The sequence below is a fragment of the Xenopus tropicalis genome, chromosome 3 (assembly GCF_000004195.4).
Source record: "Xenopus tropicalis strain Nigerian chromosome 3, UCB_Xtro_10.0, whole genome shotgun sequence".
In the NCBI taxonomy this organism is placed as follows: Eukaryota; Metazoa; Chordata; class Amphibia; order Anura; family Pipidae; genus Xenopus; species Xenopus tropicalis.
The window spans coordinates 28,143,468-28,165,435 of record NC_030679.2 but is presented as its reverse complement, the minus strand read 5'-3'; the positions used below and the strand labels follow the sequence as shown (position 1 = coordinate 28,165,435).

At 35.9% G+C, this 21,968-nt stretch overlaps 2 protein-coding genes across 17 annotated transcripts in view; both read left to right on the top strand.

Annotated features, from left to right (window-relative positions):
* pcdhga11 (protocadherin gamma subfamily A, 11) overlaps positions 1 to 21,968 on the top strand; it is a 264,554-nt gene that overhangs the window by 104,169 nt on the left and 138,417 nt on the right. For 2 of the 16 annotated variants that reach the window (XM_031898051.1, XM_031898046.1), the window contains exon 1: positions 5,736 to 8,234. The exons of 11 other annotated variants lie outside the window; for them this stretch is intronic. In XM_031898051.1, coding sequence (XP_031753911.1) covers positions 5,853 to 8,234 — 2,382 coding nt within the window. In that variant the 5' untranslated portion in view covers positions 5,736 to 5,852. Of the gene's footprint in view, positions 1 to 5,735; positions 8,235 to 11,277; positions 13,801 to 17,949; positions 20,474 to 21,968 lie in introns of those variants that run through there. 3 more of the 16 variants (XM_031898050.1, XM_031898048.1, XM_031898049.1) reach the window with 2 other exon arrangements.
* LOC101731401 (protocadherin gamma-C5) lies at positions 414 to 3,094 on the top strand. The gene has a single exon (XM_004913159.2). It carries the CDS (start codon positions 575 to 577, stop codon positions 3,092 to 3,094), a length of 2,520 nt encoding a protein of 839 aa, XP_004913216.2. The 5' UTR covers positions 414 to 574.

The following is a 21,968-nucleotide window of genomic DNA, read 5'->3' as shown; positions in this document are numbered from 1 at the left end:
GCGAGATTCTAGGACAGATTGGAAAAAAACACAGATGGTAAACTGCAATTTTTGATACAAAACTGTTGTAGCAAAAAAGTTCACTCATCCCTAAAAACAGTTAATAGTAATGAGTCAAACTGAGTGAAATGCGACCCATTATATTTCTGATTTTTAAAGAAAATAACATTACTAAAAATATACTTTTCTCAACATTATGCTGGTTGTGCTTTAAAATTGTTTCTCTATCATCCAATAATTTATAATATGACCAAATTAATACTATAACCTGAAGAAATGGATGGAGTTTGTCTGTTTTCCAGCAGAGGGCAGACTTGCCATCCATTTATATTTTTTTAGCTACGTCAATAGATCTGTTCATCTGATCACTCCACACTGCTCCATCTGGCTTGGAAAAGACCATACCTCCATTTCACTGGCTAACAAAGAAAAACTGCTGTCACTAAAAAAAAAAAAGAATTCCAAGGATATTCGTAAGAAAAACAAAAGGATTACTTTGGTCTAAGGATCTACATGTTAAGGGAAGAATTATGGCTTTTTAAAAGGATCATTTTTACCTAAAAGCATCCAAGATATGGACTTTCAGAGCTCAGGAAAGGATTGGAAATGGCAAGTAGTATATTTCTTTTTCCTATATAGCTGGGGCTGGGTTTCAGGGCAGCTTCGATATTCTATTGCAGAGGAGTCAGAGCCAGGAACATTGGTAGGGAATGTGGCTAGGGATCTAGGATTAAACCTGGCAGATATTGTGAAACGCAGGCTGATTTTGGAATCTGATAGAAATTACAGATATTTTATCATTGACCAGAATACTGGAGCTTTGATTGTTAAAGACAGGATTGACCGGGAAACCCTGTGTGATTCCATTATACCCTGTTTATATCCTTTAGAGTTAAACATTGAAAATCCTTTTGAACTGTTTAGTATTGAAATAGAAATATTGGATGTTAATGATAATTCTCCCACTTTTTCAACATCTGACCAAGTAATTGCAATCACAGAGCTAATTACTAATCCAGGTGTTAGATTTCCTTTAGTTACTGCTCAGGATGCAGATGTTGGAATCAATGGTGTGAGCCAGTATAAGATAAACCCAAGCCCTTGGTTTTCTTTGTCTGTTAAGAATCGAAACGATGGAACGCTCATTGCAGAATTAGTACTGGAAAAAACCTTAGATAGGGAGGAAAAGGGACAGCATTCTTTACTGCTAACTGCAGTGGATGGTGGAGAAAAACCAAGGTCCGGTTCTACCCAAATAACTATTGTCGTCTTAGATATTAATGACAATGCTCCTGTGTTTGATCAGTCAACTTATAAAATCAGCTTGGTGGAAAATATTCCTTTGAAAACTGTTATTTTGAAACTAAATGCAACAGATTTGGATGAGGCTGTTAATGCTGAAATAAGTTATTCTTTTGATGACCATATATTGGATTCAGCAAGAAAAATATTTGACATAAATCCAAACACAGGGGAAATATATATTAAAGGATTTGTGGATTATGAAGTCACAAAATCTTATGAGCTATTTGTCAAAGCTATAGATGGGGGCACACCAAAGCTAGAGGGGCGCTGCCTTGTCCAGATTGAAGTGGAAGATGTCAACGATAATAGCCCAGAAATTATTTTTACATCTAAGACCAGAGAAGTGCCTGAAGATGCTCCTATAGGAACTGTTGTTGGGTTTATCACTGTGAGAGATAAAGACTCTGGGAGGAACGGAGAAGTACAAGTGGATGTTTCATCAGATTTGCCTTTTAAAATTCAGCCTTTCAAAAATAGATATTCATTGGTGACAAGCAATTATCTGGACAGAGAAAAGACTGCACAATATAATATTAAAGTTACTGCTTCTGATTTGGGTTCTCCGGCTTTAAAAAATCAGACAATAATCATTTTCAATGTTTCGGATGTTAATGATAACGCTCCAGTCTTTGTTCAATCTGTGTACAGTACCTATATAAAAGAAAACAATGAACCTGGCACATTATTATGTACTGTTTCTGCAGTTGATCCAGATGCAGGATCAGATTTTGGCATAACTTATTCTATAGTTGAAGGCCAAATTCATGGTTCCCCCATATCTTCCTTTGTGTACATCAATTCCAATAATGGCAATATTTATGTCCAACGACCTTTTGATTATGAATATTTTCAGATTCTGCAAATAACTGCAATGGTGGAAGATTCTGGATCTCCAAGGTTAACATCAAATGCCTCAGTATTTATATTTATTTTAGATACAAATGATAATGCTCCTTCTGTATTAAACTCAGATGTTTCAGATGGATTTATTGTCCGAGAGAAGGTTTCACAGTCTGCTTCTGCTGGCTATTTGGTTAGCAAAATATCTGCTGTGGATCTCGACTCTGGATACAATGCTTGGCTTATGTACAGGATTCTTGAACCAATAAGCCAAACCTTATTTCAGATTTCCACTTACACAGGAGAAATAAGAACAATCCGAGGTTTCCATGAAATGGATATTGCTGAACAACACCTTGTTATTTTAGTCAGTGACCACGGAGAACCAGCATTGTCTGCTACCGTTACAGTGATTGTAAATGTAGTTGACGCCATTCAACAAGAGTTTACTCACTCTCAGGACTTTATTTCAAATCCACCAACATCAACAAATTTGACCTTATATTTAATCATTTCATTGGTCGCCATTACTTTAGTTTTTCTTACAACTTTCATCATTTTGTTTGTGAAATGTCTGAAAAGGGACAGTTGCAACACCAGCTGTGGATTTTGCTTTTCAGACAAATACCAGGCCAACCATTACACAGACCAGTATAAACCAACACTTTACCTGAATTCAGATGGAACCTTAAAATACATGGAAGTGAGGATGGCTCCCCCAGAATCACAAGCACAATGTTATCAAGCTTGTTTTCCTTCTACTACAGACACTTTTGTGCAACCTATGAATTTTACCCAGGTGAAAGATTTCTTAGGTGAATCCATTCCAACCCACACAACCAATACTAATGAGGCAAAGCAGGTGAGAGAAGTGTTATTAGATTTCTTTATTTTAATAGAAATTACATTTATATTGAATTGTACTGTAAACATGTTTGGTAATATTTAAAACTAAAGAAATGCTGGTGCATTTGACTGTACCCCCAGAATGAATACCTAACCAACAGATAGTTTATATTATGTTAAATGGCCTCGAATCTCACCAAACTGCAATATATATGTATATCAGTAAATATTGCCCTTTTACATCCTTTCCATTGATCCACCATTTTGTGATGGTCTGTGTGCTCTCTCAGAGATCACCTGACAGGAAATAATGCAGCTCTAACTGTAACAGGAAGTAGTGTGGGAGCAAAAGGCAGAACTCTGTTCATTCTGATGTGAATGTATGTGCATGTATGTGTGCCTTGGCTTGTTTGTGTGCACTGTGAATCCTATGATCCCAAGAGGCGCTCTTAATTTTTAAAATGACAATTTTCTATTTAGGATTACCCAATGGCACATAATACTAAAAGTATATGTTTATGAAAATGGCTTATTTAGATGAAGCAGGGTTTTACATATGAGCTGGTTTATTAATATATTTTTATAGAGACCTACATTGTTTGTGGGGTATAGTTTTCCTTTAAATCACAAAATACTATACAAAGCCTTTGTCAGTTTGGACTCTAACTACACACATGGTCAGACGTCCTGCACTAGGCCCATTTTTTTATTGAGTTTTCCAGCAATGCTTTAGATATCAAACAAAATCACCTATCCAAAGTCTTTGCTTGAACAGCAGCTCACCACACTGTTCACCATCTCTCCTTAACCCTTAACACTTATACCTATTTATCCCCAAACATATAAATATATTAAAATATGCATCTTAATAATGACCATCTAGGAAGACAGACTGCCAGATTCATGTATGTACAAAAAGCAGATTTGTATTTATTTCCAAGTGATTTCTTTGTTTTATTCTAATTTTAAAATATAATCATTTTATGTCCTTTATATTTTTAAAGATTGTAGTACAAAAATATTAAATGTTAAATAAGTATTAAAGCTGCAAAATATGGGTATTGCCATTTCCCAGAGGTCCCCAATGGGATTGTTTTGCCTCCAATAAGGATTCATTATATATTAGTTGGGATCAAGTACAGGTACTGTTTTATTATTACAGAGAAAAGGGAATCATTTAACCATTAAATAAACCCAATAGGGCTGTTCTGCCCCAATAAGGGGTAATTATATCTTAGTTGGGATCAAGTACAGGTACTGTTTTATTATTACAGAGAAAAGGGAATCATTTAACCATTAAATAAACCCAATAGGGCTGTTCTGCCCCAATAAGGGGTAATTATATCTTAGTTGGGATCAAGTACAGGTACTGTTTTATTATTACAGAGAAAAGGGAATCATTTAACCATTAAATAAACCCAATAGGGCTGTTCTGCCCCCAATAAGGGGTAATTATATCTTAGTTGGGATCAAGTACAGGTACTGTTTTATTATTACAGAGAAAAAGGGAATAACATATGAATGGTATTTCCTGACCACCTCTAGTTTACATTTATACCAATGTATATGGGCAATTAATTTCTCTTGCGTAATTTATAATGGGATGTGGATATGTCTAGCTGGTACAGATCAGTTCATTTAAGAGTTATGGCAGTGCTGGGCTAGTTCTAAGGATACCAGATCACTTGTATAATAGAATTTATAAGGCACATTTAAAATAGGCTGTGGCAATTCAAAAACATAGAGACCCAACGGTCCCCCACCACTTAATAAATAGTGACTGACTATGGCATCCTACGGCAGCCCCTCTGGCATTTGCCAGAACCCACAGATTGCCAGTCCGGGCCTATCCCATAGGCTGTTGTGCTTACCATGTCGCTGAGCTGCACCTAGTGAATAACCCACTAAGGTTGTTATTGATTTGTGTACCACAAGTGACACCATTCACACAACTTCAGTAAGAAAAACTTACCACAACTTGAGGAATGCTGCAATGATGCTGAGAATCCAGGAACTTTATATCTAGTGAAAATGCATGCAATGTAGATATTATTCTATGGCAGAAAATTTGTCATTACAGCTTCCTACACACAATAATATCTTATTAAATAAAGCCTGCAATACAAAGAAATATACAATATAAAGCTATCTAGTACTATATCCAATGCTTTGTATAAGTTGAAAGTTGGTATAACTCAAATCAATGTATTCAATCAACTAAACTAAATTGTTCAACAAGGGAAATAATTTTCTATAACTTATTAAATTAATCTATAATATATTTAAGCATTTTAATAGTTTGTGAGTGTGAATGTGTGTACTAAAAAGGTACTATAAAATAAACAAAAATATATATTTATTGACAGGAAAGCAAAAATCCAAAAACTGTATTCAATGTATGTTTTATCTATAAACTGTTAAAAGATATCTTTTAAAATATGTGGCATTATTTAATTAGTGACACGATAGTTCTGGTTTCTTATAAATTGCCAAAATTTTAAATAACCAACATTTGTTTTTACACTGTCTTTGTTTCATAAAGTCAAAACCTTTTCTCTTATTAAAAATGTGGGTGAAGTTAACACTATTGGCCAGAAGAGGGCACACTTGTCATCCAGTTTATTTTAGCTGCACCACTGGCTCAGTTTATGTTGTCCCTCCACACTCCTCCCTCTGAAAAAAAAGCACCCGCCCATCACTGCCTAACAAAGAAGGGCTGCCGTCGATATGAAAATTCCAGGGTTATTTTGAAGAGAAGGAAAGGATTATTTTCTTATCAAAGCATCGCCATCAAAACAAAAGATTCATGGATTTCTATATGGATTTATAATCAACTATATTTAATTAAAGGGATCTAAGATATGGACTTCCAAAGCCCAGGAAAAGATTGGAAATGGCAAGTAGTATATTTCTATTTTCTTTATAGCTGGGGCTGGGTCTATGGACAGCTTCACTATTCTGTTGCAGAGGAGTCAGAGCTAGGGACATTGGTTGGAAATGTGGCTCAGGATCTGGGATTGAATCCGGCTGTAATTGAGAAACGAAGGCTGAGTCTGGGATCTGATGGAAATGGCATATATTTTATTGTTGACCAGAAGACTGGAGAATTGATTGTTAGAGATAGGATTGACCGAGAAAGTATGTGTGGTTCCAGTTTAACCTGTCTATTGCCGTTAGAGTTAATCACTGAAGAGCCTTTTGAGTTGTTCAGTGTAGAAATAGAAATACTGGACATTAATGATAATTCTCCCACATTTTCAACAACTGATCAGATTATTAAAATTACTGAGATATTTGCAAATCCAGGTGTTAGATTTCCTCTAGTCACTGCTCAGGATTTAGATGTTGGAGTCAATGGCGTGAGTAAGTACCAGATAGAGTCAAACCCATATTTTTCATTGTCTGTAAAGAATAGGAATGATGGAGCACTTATAGCAGAATTAGTACTGGAAAAAATATTGGATAGGGAAGAAAAAGGAAAACATGAACTATCGCTTACTGCTTTGGATGGGGGAGAGCAGCCAAGGTCTGGTTCTACACAGATAACAATTGTTGTGCTAGATGTTAATGACAATTCCCCAGTGTTTGATCAATCCAGTTATAAAATCAGTATGTTAGAAAATCTTCCTTTAAAAACAGCTATTGTGAAACTCAATGCCACAGATTTGGATGAGGCTGTTAATGCTGAAATTAGCTATTTTTTTGATGAACATACATCAGATTCAGCTAAAGAAATATTTGACATAGATCAAAAATCAGGGAAAATATATATTAAGGGATTTGTGGATTATGAAGTTTCAAATTCTTATGAGTTATTTGTCAAAGCGATAGATGGAGGGACTCCAAAGCTAGAGGGACACTGCCTTGTCCAGATTGAAGTGAAAGATGTTAATGATAATAGCCCAGAAATTATTTTTACCTCTAAGACCAAGGAAGTGCCTGAAGATGCTCCCATAGGAACTGTTGTTGGATTTATCACTGTGAGAGATAAAGACTCAGGGAGGAATGGAGAAGTTCAGTTGGATATATCATCAAATTTGCCTTTTAAAGTTAAACCCTTCAAAAGCAGATATTCTTTGGTGACTAGTGAACATCTGGACAGAGAGAAGACCTCACAATATACTATTCAAGTTACAGCTTCCGATTTAGGTTCTCCTGCTTTAAGTAATCAGACTGTGATAGTGCTCAATGTTTCAGATGTCAATGATAATCCTCCAGCCTTTTCTCAGTCTGTTTACAATGCCCATATAAAGGAAAATAATGAACCTGGTACTTTATTATGTACCGTTTCTGCCACTGATCCAGATGAGGGATCAAATTCTGATTTGACTTATTCCGTAAGTGAAAGTCAAATTGATGGCTCTTCTGTATCTTCATTTGTGTACATCAATTCCAATACTGGGGATATTTATGCCCAGCGTTCTTTTGACTATGAACAATTTCAAGTTCTTACTGTAACTGTAAGAGCTGGAGATTCTGGATCTCCAAAATTATTTTCAGATGTGTCACTCTACATATTTATTTTGGATACAAATGATAATGCTCCCACGGTGCTTTATCCAGGGGATTCAAAGGGATTTATAGCTCAAGAGAAGATTCCACAGTCTGCTTCTGCTGGTTATTTAGTTAGCAAAATATCTGCATTGGATCCTGACTCTGGACACAATGCTTGGCTTAGCTACAGGATTGTTGAACCCATAGGTCAAACTCAATTTGAGATCTCTCAGTATACAGGAGAAATACGGATAATTCAAAATTTCCTTGAAATGCATAATCCTGATCAGCACCTTGTCATTTCAGTCAGTGACCACGGGGAACCAGCATTATCAGCGACTGTTACAGTGATTATAAATTCAGTTGACAACATTGCTCAAGAGTTACCACAGTCTCATGACTTAATCTCAAATTCTGAAACATCCCCAAATTTGACTTTGTATTTAATCATTTCACTGGTTGCCATAAGTTTAGTTTCCCTTATTACTTTCCTCATCTTGCTTGTGAAATGCTTAAAAAGGGACAATTATGGACGCGGCTGTGGATTTTGTTTTTCAAGCAAATACCAGACCACTCATTACACAGACCAGTATAAACCAACTCTTTACCTGAACACAGACGGGACTTTGAAGTACATGGAAGTGAGGATGGTTCCCCCAGACTCACAAGGGCAGTGTTATCAAGCTTGTTTCCCTTCTGCTTCTGAAAACAATGATTCCACACTCACGAAAACACTGAATTTCCCCCAGGTAATAAGATTTTTTATGTGAAACCTAACCGACAGTTGTGACCAGTATTAATGAATTTAATAAGATTTGACAATCATTATTAATTATGGTTCCAATACTTAAATATGTTTACTTTTTTTTTCATCCTGGGAATTATATGTTTTTAAGTTGTTTTTAGTAAGAATTCTGACATTGCCATTCAGGGTTGCCATAACTAAAACAAATTAATTGCTCATTCAGTACCTTTATATTTTATAACTATAGTTATGATATCCCCTGTTTGTGTTCTACTCACTATATAGTATTCTATTTTAAAAGGCTTTTTTTTGCATACACAATTCTGTATTATTATTAATAATGTATCTAGCAAATGTCTTGATCCAAGATTTTATAATTTATTTTATTTATTAACCTATTTGCAAATCGAATTGATAATGCCCACAGACATGCTCATGGATTAACTACGTTCTAATTAAAATTACCCTATTTCTTATGCATTTGTGTGACTGTGGTAGGGAAATGACATTACAAATGTGGGATAGAATTATGTGAATGATTAAACATTCTTTCAGTAAATGTAATAGTTTAAAAATATGTTTTCCTAAGAAAGTGCTTATACAGGCACTGAAAGCATTTGTGTCTGGCCATTTACATTTGTACAATGAAACCCAGACAAACCTGCAGAAAACAAAGGTAATAGAAATCTTTCTCATAGTCATTTTATTGAGATGTGAAATCTCTTTATCAAGATGTAAAATATTTCTGCTGAATTCATGAATATATTTATTGTATATGCCAAGTACTGCTTAATAGTTTACCTTAAAAATGGTTTGTTCTTGTTTGAGGGGGAATAATGTATTTATTTTTATTTTTAGAGGGGACATTTTGATTTAAAATAAGTCTTACATAATACATAGTCAACATTTGCATTGACCTTAATAAGGATTGCCAAATTTGCTGCTCATAAATTCTGAGCAGGGAGGTGGAGCATGATGTCACTGGACGAGGTAGTGACGTCACAGGGATGGGCTGCTGATGTCACGGGGGTGGGTCTATGATGCCGGTCAATCTTGGAGAATCCAGCCCAGGCCAATGCCACTGGGATGGCAAAAATAGAAATTTTCTTAGCTACTTCTCAGGGCTAGGAGCTAGATGCTCTTCTTTTTTGCAGGAGTATTATCTTTACTCCAATCTAATCCTTTTTTCAGTTTTTACATTTCAAGTGCAGCTCTGTCTATAACACTGCATGTCCTGCTCATGCAGTTGCAGGTAGGTGAAGAATTTGGTTTGGGATTCGGCCAAAATTTGGCCTTTTTCAGCAGGATTCGAATCCGAATCCTTAAAATAATGTCGTTTTTTGTGACATAAACACGAACGTTGAAAATTTTTCATTCTTTTACCCTTCCGTATTCGGTTTGGTATTTGGCCGAATCATGTTCGAAGGATTCGGGGTTCGACCAAATCCAACAATTGTGGATTTAGTGCATCTCTAGCTACAGCACCAACCTCACCTGGAATGAGTGGATGGTAGGGGATTTGGGTGAAGGCTATCTGCTGGCAAATACTCCACATACAAAATGTGCCTTTGGCAGTTCTGGGCTAAATCTTTTCTTTCTGCCTGCCATATATGTTTCTCTGAAAACATCCATTCTCCATATATAGGTGAAGGATTAAGTCACACAGCCAATACTAGGGTAATTCATATAGAATGAAATCAGAGAAACATCTAACTGCAGGTAAAAATAGAGAAATGTCCACAAAACTCGGAGAGGCATTCTTAGCAGCTGAGTATGCATCATTCCAGGTAAACCCTGCCCTGTGTGGCGTATTAATAAAATTAATAAAACGCTTTTCCATTTAATGTTGGGAATCACTGCACCATTTCTTGCTTATTGTGCCATGTAATGCCATTTATTACTGTATCTTTAATTCTGGGAGCCATTCGTACATGACTGTAGGTCACTGCATTTTAATGGTGGGATTCACTTAATTCTGTGTTTCATTTTTGCCTTTTATGGGAGTCATTGTATCTTTTTGATTCTGAGCATTTTGTGGATTATTAACTATTAATTATTAATTATCAATATAAGCTTAGCACCATCCCTAAATTGTGCATATTGATAGAAAGGAGCACCTAATGTATGTGCAGCAGTACAAGCTGTGAGAGACTGTAGACAGAAGGAGTAAGAATATTAGGAGAGGAAGCAGAAGTTCACTATCTATTATGTTTGCTATTTCAGCAACCTAGAGGCAGAGAAGGCAATTTATGATTGACAGCTAAGATTTATAATATGTTGAAAAAGAAGACAATATGGGTAAAATTTTAAAAGAGCTTCTATTATACTTTTTATTATTGTTCAGCAACAGGGCCATATTGAATGCTGTGGGTCACTGGGCTATGTAATACTGGAAGTCGCCGCACCATTAACCAACACTGTATCAATGCTGGTAGTCAAAATACCATTTAAAGCAGAAGACAGTCTATAACTGGCAGACACAGTATCATTTTAAGGTGCAGACTGGACAGATCCTTAACAAAACATGTTAAATGCTTAATTCACTGTTGTCTCTAAACGCTGGTGAGGCCTGTGCAAATTTCTGGTATATTCTGCTTTACAGTATTTTGTCTATCAATATACAAATCTATGTGGTCTATTCTGAATTTCCAGTCCCATTAAGCCCTTAATCTAGTCCAGTACATGAGCATATCAGTTAAAAGATTCTTTGATGTAAACATTGTGTTTGATATAAGTACTTTTTTAAGACTTATTAACACTAATAATCACTTTAATGTGCCTTTTGTTCAATACAGCCAATCATTTTGTTGTGGAAACTGTTGTTTACACAACTATATTCCTAAATATCTGTAATTATATTACCAAAAAACTCATACATTTTTTTCTCTAAAATATTTGGTGAAATGAACACTTTTGGCCAGGAGAGGGCAATCTTGTCAACTAGTTTTTACCTAGACCATTTTTCAGCTGTTCGCCATGTTATACCTCCATACTCCTCCCTCTGACTCACAAAAAGCTCCCTCCCATCTTTTCACTGACTAACAAAGAATAGGCTGCTGTTGCTATGAAAATCCCAGGGATATTTTAAAGGCTTATTTTGTTGCCAACGGATCAGCATCAAAACAGAAGATCCATGGATATTTAAAAGGATCTATATTCTTTTATATTTTAATAAAGGGATCTAAGATATGGACTTCCAAAGCCCAGGAAAGGATTGGAAATGGCAAGTAGTATATTTCTATTTCCTTTATAGCTGGGGCTGGGTCTCTGGGCAGCTTCGATATTCTATTGCAGAGGAGTCAGAGCCAGGAACGTTGGTAGGGAATGTGGCTCAGGATCTGGGGTTAAACCTGGCAGATATTGAGAAACGCAGACTGAGTTTAAAATCTGGTGCAAATGGCCGATATTTTATTGTTGACCAGAAAACCGGAGCTTTGACTGTTAGAGATAGGATCGACAGAGAGAGCCTGTGTGGTTCCAGCTTAAGCTGTTTATTGCCTTTGGAGCTAGGCATTGAAAAGCCTTTTGAACTGTTTAGTGTAGATATAGAAATATTAGATATTAATGATAACTCCCCCTCTTTTTCATCAGATGATCAAATAATAAAAATGACAGAGATATTTGCAAATCCAGGTGTTAGATTTCCTTTAGATACTGCTGAGGATTCAGATGTAGGAATCAATGGTATTAGCCAGTACAAGATTAACCCAAACCCATTCTTTTCATTGTCTGTAAAGAATCGGAAGGATGGGACACTCATTGCAGAATTAGTACTCGAAAAAAAATTAGATAGAGAGGAAAAGGGACAACATGAACTATTGCTTACTGCATTTGATGGGGGAGAACAACCAAGGTCTGGTTCTACCCAAATAACAATAATAATTCTAGATGTTAATGACAATGCCCCAGTGTTTGATCAGCCGAGTTATAAAATCAATTTACTTGAAAACCTCCCATTAAGGACAGTGGTTATGAAGCTTAATGCCACAGATCTAGATGAGGGAGTTAATGCTGAAATTAGTTACTTTTTTGATCATCACACATCAACTGCTGCAAAACAGGTATTTGATTTGAATCCCGAGACAGGGGAAATATTTATTAAAAGATTAGTGGATTTTGAAGAGTCACATTTTTATGAGTTATACATCAAAGCAATAGATGGAGGCACACCACAACTAGAGGGACGGTGTCTTGTCCATGTTGAAGTGGAGGACATAAATGATAATAGCCCGGAAATTATTTTTACCTCAAATACGAATGAAGTGCCTGAAGATGCTCCCATAGGAACTGTGGTCGGATTTATTACTGTGAGAGATAAAGACTCAGGGAAAAATGGAGAAGTTCAGTTGGATGTTTCATCAAATTTGCCTTTTAAGATTAAATTCTTTAAAAGCAGATATTCATTGGTGACTAGTGAACATCTGGACAGAGAGAAGACCTCACAATATACTATTCAAGTTACAGCTTCTGATTTAGGTTCTCCTGCTTTAAGTAATCGGACTGTGATAGTGCTTAATGTTTCAGATGTCAATGATAATTGTCCGGTCTTTTCTCAGTCTGTTTACAATGCTCATATAAAGGAAAACAATGAACCTGGTACTTTATTATGTACTGTCTCTGCCACTGATCCAGATGTTGGATCAAATTCTGATCTGAAGTATTCAATAAGTGAAAGTCAAATTGATGGCTCTTCTGTATCTTCATTTGTGTACATCAATTCCAATACTGGGGATATTTATGCCCAGCGTTCTTTTGACTATGAACTTTTTCAAGTTCTTACTATAACTGCCAGAGTGGAAGATTCTGGTTCTCCAAAATTATTTTCAAATGTGTCTGTGCACATATTTATTTTGGATACAAATGATAATGCTCCCTCGGTGCTGTATCCAGGGGATTCAAAGGGATTTATAGCACAAGAGAAGATTCCACAGTCTGCTTCTGCTGGTTATTTAGTTAGCAAAATATCTGCAATAGATCCTGACTCCGGACACAATGCTTGGCTTAGCTACAGGATTGTTGAACCCATAGGTCAGACGATATTTGAGATCTCAAAGTATACAGGAGAAATAAGGGCAGTTAGAAGTTTCTTTGAAATGGATACTACAGAGCAGCACCTTGTCATTTCAGTCAGTGACCACGGGGAACCAGCATTATCAGCGACTGTTACAGTGATTATAAATTCTGTTGACAAAATTGCACAAGAGTTACCACATTCTCAGGACTTGATCCCAAATTCTCAAACATCCCCAAATTTGACTTTGTATTTAATCATTTCACTGGTTGCCATAAGTTTAGTTTCACTTATTACATTCCTCATCTTGCTTGTGAAATGCTTAAAAAGGGACAATTATGGAAGCAGCTGTGGGTTTTGTTTTTCAAGTAAATACCAGACCACCCATTACACAGACCAGTATAAACCAACTCTTTACCTGAACACAGACGGGACTTTAAAATACATGGAAGTGAGGATGGTTCCTCCAGAGTCTCAAGAGCAATGTTATCAAGCTTGTTTCCCTTCTGCTTCAGAAAATAATGATATTACTTCCATGAGAACAATGAATTTTCCCCAGGTAATTCCTTTTTTTTCTAATGTAAATGAGTTAATCAGGTTTTAGAATCATTATTTATTATGTTTCCAATACTTTATTTCATAGGGCAATAATAATTAAAGTTGCTTTAATCAGAATGGTGCTTGTACAATTAGCATGTAAAATATGATAGATTTATGTAACATCTCTTAGTAATTCATAAACTATCTTTTAGTTTCCCATTTAAATGGCTTGTTGTTTATGGATAACAGAACTGTTTTATCACATCATTTATTTACCAAACTTCATTATCAAAGATGAGTTATGATTGCTTTTTGATTTATCAATTTACTTCTTTGCAAATCAAATGTACCGTATATACTCGAGTATAAGCCGAGTTTTTCAGCATTAATAATGTGCTCAAAAAGGCACCCTCGGCTTATACTAGAGTGTATACGGTAGTTACATTCTCCCGGCACTCGCTCGCAAGTGCAAGTATGTTTGTGCGCTCGCAAAACACCACCCCTACCCCCCCCTAGACATTCGTTTATTACTGCGGAGGAAGCAAAGCCACCCCACCGAATCCATCTCTCTCTATTTAGGGGATTCACTACCTTTGCAGCCATCGGGTGCAATCACATATCGCGTATCCAGCGCCGGGCATCCGTTGCGCGCTCTCTCAGCGCCAGTGCGCAGGCGCGGCGTTTTGGCTCGTTCCCCTGCTGCAATATTAAAAGGGGGACCGCAGGCGCTTAAAGTATATCAACTTAATAACATATTACTAGAAGTTCTAGCCACAGATTTGCCCGGAGAGCCAGCATCGCCTCCCTTCCTTCCCTCTACTGCATGGATGTAAGTTATTCACCTACTGTATTCACTCTTGCAATGAACTACTGGGGCAGGCTTTCCTAAAGCTACGGCTGATATGTACTACAACTCCCAGTGTTCCCCCAGCGACCATTTAAGGCGAGATCTGTAGTTTACCAACTGCACCAGAGCCTAGAAATGTATGATCCATATGCCAATGTGTACATTATTTCCTATTGCTGTGTGACCTTTATACTGGCCTGTCCTGTCTTTTTATACAGTACTTCTGTCACTGTGTCTCACTGTGCTAAAGTCTTTGCATTACCAGGGCTAATTAAATACAATAATGTTGCACAAACTAAGGTGGCTTAACACAAGCCAGTTTTCTTATGGCTGGTCATTTTGAGTGTTTGAGAGACTGGATATACTGTATGTTGTTTTGCCAAACTCAAGGGTGGTTCTGGATGCTTCTCAGATGGCCGAAATACACAGGTGGAGAAAATGCCCAATTTATTTATCTATTTTATTAATATATTATTTTTTCATCTGCAATGTTTTCTCTATCTTCCATGATGATGATAGCATTTTGTGCAGGTGTGTTAAAAGAAATGGATGCCTAGGCTTATACTCGAGTCAATAAGTTTTTCCAGTTTTCTTAGGTAAAATTAGGTACCTCGGCTTATACTCGGATCGGCTTATACTCGAGTATATACGGTATGTTTCCCAAAAGACATGCAAGTGGATTAATTCTTTCTGTTTGAAATTACCCTTTTGTTGATGGATTAGATTCACTATGGTATGGAACTTAGATCATAAATGTGGCAGAGACCGATGTGAATTATTAAATGTTCTCTCGCTTTAGTGTTGTGTAACATGTTCTATACGTATATGCCATAGATATGTTATAGAATATAAATAATAATAATAATAATAAATATACCTTTCCTTAAAAACTGAAAATGTTATTCAAATATTTATTTATCACCCCAGATAATTTACAGTAGATGATAGCAAAATTTGCCAATACTGTATATAAAACACTACCGCACAACAATTATTTTAAGAAGAAGGGTTAGCAAAATGAAAATGTACATAGATTCAAATGGGCAGGTTTATCAAAGCACAAATTTGGGATTGTTAAAAGAATGATTGGAAAACATTTGGAGCAACCATGATAATTTCTGATGTGCGTAAATTGTGTGAAAATTTGTGTCGTGGTCATACGAAAATTTTGTGGTTGTGATCTGAAAGTTACAACATTTTTGTATCCGAATGATCATAAACGGCGTGAAACCTTTCTGACTTTGAAACTTCAATGCATGATTTTGGAAGCCTTCCATAGGACCCAATAGCACTCTGCAGCTCCAACCTGGCCAAAAAATAGTCACAATACCAAAGCTTGAATGAATTCTGAAAATTTTCCTTTGTTGCGCAAAATACGAAAAGTGCGACTTTTTTGTGCAATAACCAACATATCAAGAAAAAGTTGTAAATTTTTAACTATGTTATCGTTAACAGTACGAACTGTTCTAAAGTTTAGAAAAAATACCATTTTTTTGTACCTTGGCAGTAACCCATTGCAACCAGTTATCTTTGTTGAGATAACTGCAAGGACAACAGTAAAAGGAAACAATTGCTATTGTATATTTACGCAATATTACTAAATGAGTCCCATAGTGTCTGTTATACTTCTCTACTTTAAACTGCCATTGTGTTACTAGTCGAATCAACCTTTATTACTTCTCAGTTATTTATCTATTCTTTATTTTTATAGCGGCATCATTCTTTTTAAAGTACCTATGTAAGCATAATTATCATTTCACAATAAATACCAGCAGTCTTTATAACTGAAGTCTCCAATGACAGTAAACAATGAGGTGAATGGCGCTTCACCTCTAGGCCCCATTAATCTAATAGGCCCTTGCCACTGGAATAGGAAAAATATAATTTTCCTCTCTCATGGTATGATCTGTCCTCCATGCCTGGGCTGTAGAAGTGTGCCCAGTTACTAACAGTAAGGAACAGAGCTGCACGTGCAGGTAGGTGAAGTGGCCATAGTGCCAACTAGTGATGAGCGAATCAGTCCCGTTTCCCTTCTGTGAAAAATTCATGAAGGAACAAAAAACTTGTGAAACGCAGGTGCCATACATCTTTTTTGATGTGCACAACTGTTTTGATGCATACTATTTTGATGTAAGTGCACCCTTTTTACTCTACCGCAGCGTTTTATTTTTACGTGACTGCGCCTATTTTGACGCAACCACAAATTTTCTCTCCAAAATTTTTCACAAAACCATTCACCAATGGTGAAATGCAGAGGTTTGCAGAGGCAGAGGTTTGGTTTCTTTGAAATCCACAATTACAGGATGCAGGCAGGTGCCATTTTGTATAAATTATCAAGGTAGGCTATGCAACATCCCAAAATTGTGCATGGGCTAAAAGGAGTTCCTGGTGTATATGCCTAAGTAGAGCCCATGTGAATTTATAAACATTAGGAGGGAGAAGGAATTTAAGGAGTGGAAAGGCAAATGCAGTATGTAAAGTGATAAAGAAAGAAATATATGATTGACAGCAAGATTTATATAACATTAAAAAAAACAATTTGGGTTTCATTTTTAATTGTAAAATAGTTTTTATTATACTCTTTTTAATTTTGGTGACAGGTCCCAATTACATGCTACATGGCACTATGCTATTAAGTACTGAAAGTTACTGTACCCTAAAATTCTGTGGAACACTGTATGTTTTAATGCTGGTAGTTACTATACTGTATGTGGGTCCCTAGACCATTTCATGCTATTAGTTACTGTGCCATTTAATGTGGGGTATTACTGTATTGTTTTGAGCTGCAGACTGGATTTATCCTGTACAAAACATGTTTCTATTGAGTTTAACTGCTTATTTGTATCTAAATGTGAGTAAAACCTGTGCAAATTGCTAGCAAAACCCAAAGAGTTCCGCTATACTGTATTTTGTCCATGCAAAAATCAATTAATATTCTCCAGTTTCATGGGGCCCTTAATCCAGTCCTGTCCATGTGATTCCCTACGATTCTGTATTGTCGACATTGTGCTTGATATTAGTACTTTCTTAAGACTTAACTACAAAATTATATGAAAGAAAATATCCAGTCCTACATTACTCAGAACACATATTTTATTTAGCTTTTAGTATAGGAAATCATTTTATTGCCTGTAATGACTCAATTGCTGTAATAATAAATCAAATAAACTCTTCATTTTTTAGCTAAAAATACTTGGTGAAATTAACACTTTTGGCCAGGAGAGGGCAATCTTGTCAACTAGTTTTTACCTAGACCATTTTTCCACACTCCTCCCTCTGACTCACAAAAAGCTCCCTCCCATCTTTTCACTGACTAACAAAGAATAGGCTGCTGTTGCTATGAAAATCCCAAGGATATTTTAAAGGCTTTTTTTGTTGCCAACGGATCAGCATAAAAACAGAAGATCCATGGATATTTAAAAGGATCTATATTCTATTACATTTTAATAAAGGGATCTAAGATATGGACTTCCAAAGCCCAGGAAAGAATTGGAAATGGCAAGTAGTATATTTCTATTTCCTTTATAGCTGGGGCTGGGTCTCTGGGCAGCTTCGATATTCTATTGCAGAGGAGTCAGAGCCAGGAACATTGGTAGGGAATGTGGCTCAGGATCTGGGGTTAAACCTGGCAGATATTGAGAAACGCAGACTGAGTTTAAAATCTGGTGCAAATGACCGATATTTTATTGTTGACCAGAAAACCGGAGCTTTGACTGTTAGAGATAGGATCGACAGAGAGAGCCTGTGTGGTTCCAGCTTAAGCTGTTTATTGCCTTTGGAGCTAGGCATTGAAAAGCCTTTTGAACTGTTTAGTGTAGATATAGAAATATTAGATATTAATGATAACTCCCCCTCTTTTTCATCTGCTGATCAAATTCTACAAATTATAGAGATATTTGCAAATCCAGGTATTAGATTTCCTTTAGATACTGCTCATGATTCTGATGTAGGAATCAATGACATAAGACAGTACAAGATTAACCCAAACCCATTCTTTTCATTGTCTGTAAAGAATCGGAAGGATGGGATACTTATTCCAGAATTAGTACTTGAAAAAAAATTAGATAGGGAGGAACAAGGGCAACATGAACTATTGCTTACTGCATTTGATGGGGGAGAACAAACAAGATCTGGTTCTACCAAAATTACAATCATTGTCTTAGATGTTAATGACAATGCCCCAGTGTTTGATCAGCCAAGTTATAAAATCAATTTACTTGAAAATCTCCCATTAAGGACAGTGGTTATGAAGCTTAATGCTACAGATCTGGATGAGGGAGTTAATGCTGAAATTATTTATGTTTTTGATCATCACACATCAACTGCAGCAAAAGAAATATTTGATTTAAATCCAAACACAGGGGAATTATATATTAAGGGATTTGTGGATTTTGAAGAGTCACATTTTTATGAGTTATATGTCAAAGCAGTAGATGGCGGCACTCCAAGACAAGAGGGACGCTGCATCATCCAGATTGAGGTGGAGGATATAAATGATAATAGCCCAGAAATAAGTTTTACCTCTAATGCCAATGAAGTGCCTGAAGATGCTCCCATAGGAACTGTGGTCGGATTTATTACTGTGAGAGATAAAGACACAGGGAAGAATGGAGAGGTTCAGTTGGATGTATTATCAACTTTGCCTTTTAAAATTCAACCCTTTAAAAACAAATATTCATTGGTGACTAGTGAACATTTGGACAGAGAGAAGACCTCACAATATACAATTCATGTTACAGCTTCTGATTTAGGATCACCAATGTTAAGTAATCAGACAGTAATAGTGCTCAATGTTTCAGATGTCAATGATAATCGTCCAGTTTTTGCTCAGCCTGTTTACAATGCCCATATAAAAGAAAACAATGAACCTGGTACTTTACTATGTACTGTCTCTGCCACTGATCCAGATGTTGGATCAAATTCTGATCTGACTTATTCAGTAAGTGAAAGTCAAATTGATGGCTCCTCTGTATCTTCATTTGTGTACATCAATTCCAATACTGGGGATATTTATGCCCAGCGTTCTTTTGACTATGAACAATTTCAAGTTCTTACTATAACTGCCAGAGTGGGAGATTCTGGATCTCCAAAATTATTTTCAAATGTGTCTGTGCACATATTTATTTTGGATACAAATGATAATGCTCCCACGGTGCTGTATCCAGGGGATTCCAAGGGATTTATAGCCCAAGAGAAGATTCCACAGTCTGCTTCTGCTGGTTATTTGGTTAGCAAAATATCTGCGATAGATCCTGACTCCGGACACAATGCCTGGCTTAGCTACAGGATTGTTGAACCCATAGGTCAAAGTTTATTTGAGATTTCTCAGTATACAGGAGAAATAAGGATAATTCAAAGTTTCCTTGAATCGGATAATACTGAGAAACATCTTGTCATTTCAGTCAGTGACCACGGGGAACCAGAATTATCAGCGACTGTTACAGTGATTATAAATTCAGTTGACAACATTGCTCAAGAGTTACCACATTCTCAGGATTTAATCCCAAATTCTCAAACATCCCCAAATTTGACTTTGTATTTAATCATTTCACTGGTTGCCATAAGTTTAGTTTCACTTATTACGTTCCTCATCTTGCTTGTGAAATGCTTAAAAAGGGACAATTATGGAAGCAGCTGTGGATTTTGTTTTTCAAGCAAATACCAGACCAACCATTACACAGACCAGTATAAGCCAACTCTTTACCTGAACACAGACGGGACTTTAAAATACATGGAAGTGAGGATGGTTCCCCCAGAGTCACAAGGGCAGTGTTATCAAGCTTGTTTCCCTTCTGCTTCTGAAAACAATGATTCTACTTTTACGAAAACACTGAATTTTCCCCAGGTAAAATATATTTTTATCTGAAAACTAACCTACATTTGTGACCAATATTAATAAATGGAATAAGGTTTGAGGATCATTATTAATTATGTTTTAATACTGTATTTAATAGGCATATAATTATTAAATGAAGTTGATTTCATTTGAAAGGTGGTTGGGAAATTAGAAAATGTAAAATGTTTGTGTTCTAAACAAATGTTTGCTGCTGTTAGAATATATATACATTTTTTGTTACACTAAATAATTATATCAATATTGTGTTTTTTTAAAGGGAAATGTTGGAAGTGTTTTCCCAGTTGAAAAACAGTAATATACATAGTATGATTCTTCATTTAAAGTCTGTGTGCAGTCACTACATGTTTGGCGGTTTATCGTAGTGTATATTAATGAGAGATTTATGTAACACCTAGGGACACATTCACTAAAAAAAATTTTTTCTGGCCTTGAAACTCAATATGGTATAATTTCGAAGTAAGCACAATCATTGCTGTAGTTCTAAAATGTGTCAACAATGCTTTTATCGTTTGTATAAAAATATCACAATTGCGACTCAACAGATCAAACCTGGCGAAAAGATAGTCCCAATGAAAGTGTAACCAAAGCATTAACAAATTCCAAAATTTGTGTATTCTTTGCGCAAAATACGATTTTTTCGTGGGAATTTACCGAAAAACCACAAAAAACTCATGGAATTTTAACAAAATTTTCGCATACATTCTGAAATGTTCTATGATTTAGAAAAAATACAAATTTATCTCAAAATTATTTAGTAAATGGGCCCCATAATTTCATAAAAATCTATTTTTTATTTGTTTTGAATGGTGTAAACCTCCCTCCCTCAATGTTGTTTTGATCCAACCCTCAGAACTCAATAAAAATGTAGTTTGTAGTTTGTATCATAAACATTTGTGGTTTGATTGGGAATTATAGTGTATTATACTATGTAAGTTGCAAGTTGTAGTTGTTGTCTTTCTGGTAACAATGCTAAAGTTGCTGCAATTTCTATTTTAAATTCATTGAACTATTTACTACTCTTCTTTGTAAATTTAATCACAAGATCCCCTCTGTGTTGCCAAGTTGACAGTTATTCAAAAACTTTTGTTTTTTGATAACAGAATGCTGTTTTATTACTAGTAGTTTACTAGTAATAGGATGGGTTATTTATTGCAAATCAAATATATATCACCCAGAACCTATTGTTTTTGGTTTTCATTAACTTTGCTTTGGAAATTAGCTCATAAATGTGGCACAGAAAGATGTGAATCATTAAACATGATCTCAATATAGTGCTGTATAACATGTTCTAAACAGGATTTCTTGTCTCCTTTTTGTAAACACGTTCTTAGGGTGTCTGACTTCCTTTCTCAGAAAAATCCCTCATTCCCAGGGCCAGAGGCTGCCCAGTTCTCTACTCTCTCTCTTCTCCTGCTCCCCCCCATAAGAATTCTCTCAATATAATGCTGTATAACATGTTCTAAATTAGTATGCTAAAGATATC